At 42.8% G+C, this 9,267-nt stretch overlaps 1 protein-coding gene across 2 annotated transcripts in view; it reads left to right on the top strand.

Moving 5' to 3' along the window:
- Nucleotides 1–9,197, top strand: part of LOC118408912 (sodium-dependent lysophosphatidylcholine symporter 1-B-like) — a 12,049-nt gene extending 2,852 nt beyond the window's left edge. The window contains exons 2-9 of one of the 2 annotated variants that reach the window (XM_035809768.1): nucleotides 1,126–1,287; nucleotides 1,942–2,063; nucleotides 2,518–2,644; nucleotides 3,486–3,564; nucleotides 4,134–4,294; nucleotides 5,559–5,649; nucleotides 5,912–6,036; nucleotides 8,462–9,197. In XM_035809768.1, coding sequence (XP_035665661.1) covers nucleotides 1,159–1,287; nucleotides 1,942–2,063; nucleotides 2,518–2,644; nucleotides 3,486–3,564; nucleotides 4,134–4,294; nucleotides 5,559–5,649; nucleotides 5,912–6,036; nucleotides 8,462–8,581 — 954 coding nt within the window. In that variant the 5' untranslated portion in view covers nucleotides 1,126–1,158 and the 3' untranslated portion in view covers nucleotides 8,582–9,197. The remainder of the gene's footprint in view (nucleotides 1–1,125; nucleotides 1,288–1,941; nucleotides 2,064–2,517; nucleotides 2,645–3,485; nucleotides 3,565–4,133; nucleotides 4,295–5,558; nucleotides 5,650–5,911; nucleotides 6,037–8,461) is intronic. The other variant, XM_035809769.1, reaches the window with a different exon arrangement.
- Nucleotides 9,198–9,267: the final 70 nt, after the last annotated feature.

Below are 9,267 nucleotides of genomic sequence, written 5' to 3'. Positions count from 1 at the left end.
TGCCGACGGGCCAAAAACTGGCTATCAGGACAAAGTCCGTTCCACAGCAAATTCCGTTCCTGGGAAAACTCCCTTTCCCGGCACAAGAGAACATAGCCAACGTTGAAAATCGCAAAACAGCGACACCCCCCCCCCCCCATAAAAAAAACAGCCCCGGTCGAAGACTTCAACGGAGGTTATGTAAAGTTCTGGAAAAAGTTGTTGTCTACTTTGGACGCTATATTGCTTTTGAAATTAATCTATCGAATATATGTTTCGGTGATGGTTGGGCATCTAGGTAATAAGATACGCCAGGATCATTCTGTCAGAGTCACTAACGAAAGGTGCTACCTTAAACGTCTGACCGTTTCCATAACCACATCCAGTCACTTATAACTTAATCTACTTGATTAACTGCTTTTTAACGCCGTGTATCGATATTCTTCACTAGACGCAGAGGACAATTGCAATAGATAACTCAATGCCCCTAGATACGACCTCAAACAGTCCGGGAGACTACCTTTACTTTGTCAATCTTATGGTTCTTTGTTAATTTGAGTACAGTACTTTTCCATGTTCAAAAGCAAATTGAGAATGTCCTTGCCTTTGCTTCTTTAAATACGGTCGTGTGGGACCGCGTGGCGCATGTTCGGCCCGTGACCGAGAGGTTGCGGGTTCGAACCCGCCTGCCGTGTCACCGATCTTGTGCCCTTGGGAAAGGCACTTTACACGACTTTCCTCACTTTACTCAGGTGAAAATGAGCACATAGCTTCGGCTAGGGCCGTCCCTTGGATAGGACGTAAAATGGAGGTCCCGTGTCAGGGGAGAGCCATACCCCAGGCACGTTAAAGAACCCCTACACTTGCGATGGTGCGGTGTGAGATGGTGAAAATCATTCCGTCTAGAATTGGTGATTCTCCACAAATCACCCGGACTCCAGGATGAATAGTGACATATCAATGGAGATATGTATAACCAAACCAAACCTATGGGCTAGTGTAGGAAAGGAACTGTGCAGCTTGTCATACTACGGGACAGATGAGAATGGGGATACTATATATCGCTGACAATACCATGTGGTTTTCTTTAGCCATATCATTAAGACTGAATGTAATTCTTACTTCTTTCTGTCTTTTATTTCCAAGTTGTTTCAAGGGAGAAGTGTCCACCACAACACCATGTCGGTAGGAGAAAGAAAACCCTTGTCTTTAGTGTCGAAGATCTGTTTTGGACTGAGTGGATTTTTAGACATGCCCTGGACCGTATTTGGAGCTTATGCTAATATTTACCTGGTGGAGATCGCTCAGGTAAGTAAGGCACTTGTTGGCACAGCTAATGATTTTGAAAGTTTTGTGTGTGTGTAAGAGGGCAAATACGTTTGTAAACATGTAGATATAAACATTAGTCCAGCTTGTGGCTGCGGGTGGAAGTGCGAACCAATCCCTCATTTCTTACTTCTGTGTTAAGGTGTGCTCCCATTGCACTTGTGTCAAGCTTGCGTCATTGTGGAGTTCGTTTACTGCGTCATTGTTTTGTTGTTTTCTCCGATTTTTGTATAATTCAGACATTGCATAATACGTAAAAGTATGACTTAGAAGACGAAAAAATACACAAAAAGAAAGAAAATTCGTTCTTTATGTCTGAAATTCTTAATTCGTACCTTTCGAACCCCGCAGTGACGCAAACGTCACGCATGCGTGACGCAAGTGCAGTGGGAGCACACCTTTACAATTACACAGTAACAGCGTCTTCATCTGTTTTGCCAACTTTCAAGGATCTTAGGACAAAAACGCCCAATGGGATCTAAATGGGAAATTGATAAATTTTCTATTCACTCTCTTCCTGACGGTGTTACAGCACATCTAGTACTTTGAAAGATATTGCAAAGCGTTAACTTTACTCCTCTAAGTTTTTCGAACGTTTCTATCCGCCATCTTTTTTCATTCGTTTTCGTTTTTCAGCTGCCGCCGTTGTTTGGGACGTCCGTTGCCTTCGGCGGCAGAGCTTTGGACGCCGTCTGCAATTTCATCGTTGCACCACTGATTGAGAAGACAGACACGCGATGGGGAAAAATCAAACCATGGTGAGACATATAGAATACAACACGGTGTATTCCGTATCACCCGAGGTACCAGCCCGACCGCGGGAAGGATCGCCCGACGGCCGAAGTATTACTATTGTGTGAACCTCGCAATTCAGCCTTTCAAGCTGCGATGAGTTTCGTTTTCAATAAACCTTGAAACCTTGTGTCCCACCGAGGGATCATGCTCGAAAGTGCGGAAAAATAGCCCGTAAAACCATCGAGGGGGAGGGGGGTGCACATTTTCCCTAATCTGACCGAATCTTTTGGCTAATTAAGGTGAATTTGAATTACTATGTGACCATGCTCGCCAGAGTTACTTATTTCAACAGGTCATAAAAAGAATTAAGTATATATTTTACCCTGGCAATGAGGGGACCAAAGTTTTTGGATTCCAAGACGATGTTATCCATAAAATGGAAAATGGAATCAACAAGTTTATTTTTTATATTCGCAGGCTGCTGGGATCTTTGCTACTTTTCGCTCCCATGTACACCCTGGTGTGGTATGACCCGGATGTGGTTTTAGAAGGCAAGCTAGCCTGGTATCTCGTGCTCTACATCTTATTCACCTTGGCTAAGACGGTAAGAACTAACTTTTTTTTTCTTATTGCTTCTTGGACAGACGAGGTGAAGGAAGTCTTTTCTTTTGCCTCCCCGACCGAAGTCAGGTACCCATTTTTACACCTTGGTGAAGTGAGGAAGGTCGTGTTAAGTGTCTTTCCGAAGGGCACAACGTCGGGGGCAAGGCGGGTATCGAACTTGGGACATCTAGATTCCGAGTCGAACGCTCTACCAGTTACGCCACACACGACGCTAACTTCTACACCAAACCGCATGTATCGGTCCCACTAATGCACCGGTGAGGCTGTAGCCCCGGCCGGGCCCCAAAGCCACACATTTTTCCCGGTGGACTGCCGGATACCGCGGGGGTACTTCTCGGAGCGCCCACGATTAGGGCATGGCATCTATTTGTTACCGGACCCCCGGTGTATTGAATTCCGAATTAAAATCAACCTGGGGCACGGCTGTGCCCCAAAATGACCCAGTCACAGTTACTCATAGGGTGTCCCACGGAGCCACGTAGGGGTCACGCCCGAAAGTCCCAAAAATATTAGCCGGCGGGATTTCTTTTTTCCGATTGTGATCGAAGCAAGCAACAGCTATATAGAGGGGCGAGCAATAAGTTTACGGCTTTACGCAGAAAAGTATGATACACGACTGAAATTCCGTGGAAAACTTTATTACGAATTAAGCCTTTTATAGATATCTACCAAAGCTCAAACCACTGCAAAATTTATATCCGGCATCCTTTTTCAAACCAGTAGTTTAAGGTGGCCATTTAAGGTCAAATTTTGACATTTCGTTGAATATATCGACTAGTATCAAATGTTTGAACTCTTGAATGTTTTGTACGTATTTAAAGGCATTAGCTGTGTCCACCCGCACTTATGTCATGTACCTAAGTCCTGACAGTGAGGACAGAGACTCTGCAACTGCCTACAGTGAGTATTACTGTCCTGTCATTGTCTTTTTATTGTTGACTTTGCACTATAAAACAATGAGAGTAATATCCTCTTTAACTGCGTACATGACAAGTTCCCTCTAGCTAGTTTTCTATATGAAAATATTATAAAAAGATCTACAGTCTTTATGCAATTCGATAAACTATGTATTTTAAGCTCTATCTTCCCATACATTTACAACTGACGTTAGAAGCGAGAAGTCGAATGTGGGCACTATCATATTTTTCAACCATCCTCCTACTACACGAGGCCATCCAATAGCCAAACCGCCTGTCTGGATGTACCCTGCTCTTTCTCTTTCAACCGTCACTCTTAGCTCCTGTGGACGCCTCCCCCCCCCCCCCTCTACAAGCCAGCTGTCAACAAATCAGAGAATATGCCTTTCAGTTTTCATAAGGGGGCTCGCGTATATAAGGGTAAGCTCATATTTATTTATGATAGAACTAAGAGTGACGGTTGAAAGAGCAGGGTACATCCAGACAGGCGGATTGGCTGTTGGATGTCCCTGTGTAGGAGGATGATCCTTCAACATGATTTGGTTGTTGCAGGGGGACTTTTCGGGCTGGTTTCAATGATAGCAGGGATAGCCATACATGGACAAATTGTTGCCTCGTACACAAAGGTCCAGATCGGCCCGTGTGCCAATGGCACCAACAACCCCGTCAATACTACGAACAGCACTATGGACCATGCCTTGTTGGCTGAAGAGGTAAGAACTAGGGCTGGGTACCGGGAACGGTGTACGGGTACAAAACCGGTTTTCTTATTGGACCAGTCCGAAAAAACCTGACCGGAAAAAAAAAATTGGTGAACCGGATCTTGGACCTATTGGTAAATGAACAGATTGTATGGTTAGGCATTCACACGTTTTGTGGCTTGCCGGTCGAAGAAAATAACAAGAGTGAAGTAGAGTGGAGCCCATAGTCATTTCTCAAACAGAGGCATTTAGCCTTGTAGGATTTTAAAACGCCAGTGGGAGTCGAATACTCCACAAAACAGATTTCTATGTTGCGAAATGGACCATATATTGTTTTTGAGTATCGTCCATTCACAAGTTCTCACATACTGAATCAGGTCCAGGTTCAGGTCCAAACCTGCACCTGATCCTCTGGACATGAACCGGACCAGGACCTGAATTTTCTGTACCGGTACCCACCCCTAGTAACTGAACCGTTAAGCGAACTCTAGCGATTTGTGAAATCACTACATGTGTTTTTTTTACAAACTGTTTGAAACCATGTACGTCCATGACCGCGGGTATTATTTGCTTGTTTGAACTTATTCATGAGAAGCTCCTATCGGCCTGCACGCCGCTTTTCATTGCTGTAATGAGGGAGGTGGGGGTCATGAAAAATACAACAGAGATACAGATTACATAGAGTCCTAATAAACCTATCAACATATATCACTACATACTACCCTTAAGCACCCTCTAGCGACTTCACTACACACTAGAGAAATCACTACACATGTTTTTACAAACTCTTTGTAACCATACATATACGTCCACGACGGTGGGTATAAATCAATGATAACTTGGATAATAAATGACGGATGCCATTTTACGAACTTCCTAGCTTCTTTGTTGAATGACAGAATATATAATGCATAAAAATTCCATTGTATTGTTTCTTAGTCTTAAGTTTTAGTTCTATTTGTATATTTTGACGCCGTTGTCTTTTGCCTTTCTCTTGATATTCTTGGCGATGGTACTGCGACTTCGGTGCAACCTTGATAGGACTTGTGTAACCATTGACCACAGGATTTAAATGTAAAAGCATAAATGAGCAACAACAAAATGGATACGTAATAATTGTGACAGTATTCATTTTTCATCTATGATATTCGTTGAGCGCTTTGTGATAAAACTAGGTCGAAACGCGATCGCAGTGAAGTCGCAGCCCTAGGGGAATTGGGGAGTATTTTTTTCTTTTTTGTTCCTGATCCAAAGTCTTTTTTGTATGTTTCTATAGAAAACGGGTTACCTGATATCAGCTGGTGTTATTGCTGCCATTACTTTTGTCTGCATCCTTGCGCCAGTTGTTGGAACGACAGAACAAAGAGGTACGATTATATTTTTTAGGGTTGACAACCAACAAATGAGTAGCGTAAGCAGCATTTCTGATACAATTATACATTAACATAGTCTCATAGATAAGTTGAATCGTGCCACATATAATGATATAATGTACTATGCAAAAGGACTGCTTTGTAACCGCTCACTCTTTCACTCACTTACTCACTCACTCACTCGCTCGCTTCCTCGCCCACTCACTCACTCACATAGTTTGTCGTTCTGATCTAATAGTACTTCTGTTACTTCCAGATAATTCACAGACGTCTTCCCAGGAACGCAACCTATCAGCCTTAAAGATGCTCCGGGCAGTTTTGACGTTTCGACCAAACGTCTACATTTTGGGGATACAATTCTGTGTCCAGATAACTATGACTGTAAGTAGCCATCAAACAATTGTATGCCTAAACTGTGCGTGATGCTGAATCTGCTACGTGGAAAATATAGCCTTGGAAGTAGGCTCCCAACGGGTGCGCAGTTCTCCGGTTCCCCTTTTAAGGTCTCATTGATGTATTACTCCGCGAGTGGATACCCTAAAATAGATCCGAGCCAAAAAATAAACGGCTGAACGGACGCGTGTTTTTAGCGGTGAGAAATTCCCTTTTATCCAGCGGAACTGATCTCAAAAGTTTGATTAGCGAAAGCTTGTTTGTAATTGAAGAAATTAGCAGGAAAAGCTTTGCAGCCGCGCTAGGTCGGAGGTACACAGTCCTGGGTTCTGAGTGGTGCGGTTGTACACTAGCAGCGAAAAAAGTGCCTTTTGTGGGGATTGACTAATCATAGTTTGTAATTGCTATAAAAAAAAAAACCTACGTATAGTTGACGTTGGCAATTTTTTCCCACGATATAGGGTAAATGTGCTCAACAAAGAATGAAAAATCTGCTAAAATTTTACGTAGCTTCATTATACCCCCCTCACATTAGGCGCGATTCGATCGGACGACGAGTGTGCGAGCTCTAAATTACGAGGAGGCATGACCCTGACGGGAAGGGGGAACTCTGCCATTTCTTCGTCGGCATCAGGGTCATGCCTCCTCGTACATTAGAGCTCGCAGACTCGTCGTCCGATTGAATCGCTCCTAATGTGACGGGGGTATAATGAACGCGCCCATTTAAACCACGACTTATAACATAGAAGTCTGTGGGAGAAAGAAACTCATCAATGAGACCTTTAAACAATATCAACAATAATAGGGAGAACTAAAGCCACTACATCATGGTCAAAATTTTACATCATCAGTAGAAAATAAACCGCCGTATTGAAGCCTCCTGTGAGGCAATAAAAATCGTCTGACGATAGAGAAATTTTCAGCATGTTCAAAATCCATTTCAGCTCTTTTTTTTCGTCATAAGAGGCTTCCCGATTTACTATGATTTACCTGCGATTGACGCAGGTACGCTCTTCTGACCTCATCGTACGATGTCTTACGACCACTGTGACCACGGCTTTATATATTTAAACCATTGCTTCCGATTCTTCCCCGACTTACGACGTGCTGCGCTTATACCAAGCATAAAACTCCCATCGCAGTCAATCGTACGATTCTTAAGACCGGGGCTATAAGAGGTTCCCCGATTTACTATGATTTACCTGCGATTGACGCAGGTACGCTCTTCTGACCTCATCGTACAATGTCTTACGACCATTGTGTCCACGGCTTTATATGTTTAATTTATTGCTTCCGATTCTTCGACGCACTGCGATTATACCCCCCTCACATTAGGCGCGATTCGATCGGAAGACTAGTTTACGAGCTCTAAATGACATTTTCGTGAGTAAGTCGTCCGGTGTTCTCACAATCATCTTGCGATATTTAGAGATCGTCGGCAATTTTTAGGAGTCTTACGACAGTCGCGGTGAAGCGAAACATGTTCTTAACATAAGCGACAAGTCGCATGAGATCTCAGAGATCGCAGAGCTCGTTACCCAGTCACAGATCGTGCGTGCAAATCGTGCGTACCTCGCAAGGGTATCGGTCAATAGTCTTGCGTCAATCCAACGATTGAAGACCGATAGGCGAGCACAGACATAGTTATAAATCATCGAACGCAAATCGGATGGCGAACGCCCGTTAATCGGGCGACGTTCGGGCGACGTTCACCCGACGTCCGATTGTTTACAAATATTGACTTTCTGGGAATGTGAGGGTAACTCTAACATTGTGGCCCCTGTGGCAGTATGTAGGCTGGCTTTGTGACACACTTTCCTTTCTTGTGTCATTTCTATTATGCCCGCGCATTCCATTCATTGGTTAAAAAGATTCCGACAACAAAATAAGCAACATTTATTGATCTCTTGCCTTTGTTGAGGAACGTTTTGGGTTCCCTTGTCCGCGTGTAAGAGGTCATGGGAGGTTAATTATCATAGATTTATTCACCGTCGATCGCACGAGGCTCGCTTATATGTGAGGGGAACAGATTTTGGGCGAAAAATACGCAGGACCATCTTAAGATCTTAAAATCAGCCGACCTTCCTGCGATCGCGAAGTCCGTCCGAAGATCGTATATAATGTGAGGCGGGTATTATACCGCGCATAAAACCTCCATCGCAGTCAATCGTACGAGCTTCGTACATGTGACCGGGACAAAATTAAACAATCTATTGTTTGTGAATATATTTATTATAAAAAACAATTTCATAACGAAGGCAACGTTTTATTTTGCCAAACTTTTTTTCGTATGCTCGCATCAGTCTTTTTCGTGTTTCTAGAGGACGTCATCTGATTACACCCAGTCAACACAAAAGACTATATTCTATTTTGTACCTAACTTAGTAGCGATTGTGTTAACCATACATTTCAGACAATGCTCGGGGCGGTGGTACTCTATGTACAGTTGGCGTTAGACCTTCCGGAGCAGATCCATAACGCCACGCTTATATTTGCGGTAAGTCTTTTAAAGAAACCTTCTTTAAGAAATTAATTCCAATATCCAAATATATGTTCTATTCTAAAAAGATTCGATTGTTAAACAATTCCAATTTCTGAGCACAAATATAATATATAGTATGAAGTCTTTTATCTGTATCCACAAAATTTCAAATGCAATAAGTGTCGAGAAGCTTATTATTAAGTGTGACCAGAGCTGACTAGAACATGTTTCTCATGGCATGTAATTCGCGGGGTAACCAATATCCCTTGCTTTTTAAAGGGATATCTAGGAATATCAAGTCGACGATTTAGAACTTCAATATTTTGAAAATTTCTATTACAATTTAAAGCCAACGTCCGTTGACTCTAAAGCCCTAAATATCCTGTATTTAAGCACATAAGTTACGAATATAGATCACCCCACAGATAAAGGTAAACTATCGTTAATCTACAATTTATCAAAATCTTCATGAGAAATCTCTTCATAGTTTTACTAGAATAAAGTCACTATGTTTAACTTCCAGCAGAGCAAGTTGACACGCACACATCAGATTGCAGACCATTTTTGTACGTTCTCTCCCACCGAATAATACCAGGTGCTACAAAGTAACGATCGCAATAATTTAAACATTAACGAATATTGACAAGCTCTATTATATAAAACTGGAAGGTTACATCAACTGTGGGTTGTATTCGTACGATACAACCCACAGTGCACCAAGATTTGGGATGTGCACC

Source organism: Branchiostoma floridae, unplaced genomic scaffold (assembly GCF_000003815.2).
Source record: "Branchiostoma floridae strain S238N-H82 unplaced genomic scaffold, Bfl_VNyyK Sc7u5tJ_493, whole genome shotgun sequence".
NCBI lineage: Eukaryota > Metazoa > Chordata > Leptocardii > Amphioxiformes > Branchiostomatidae > Branchiostoma > Branchiostoma floridae.
This window is presented reverse-complemented; position numbering and strand designations above follow the sequence as displayed.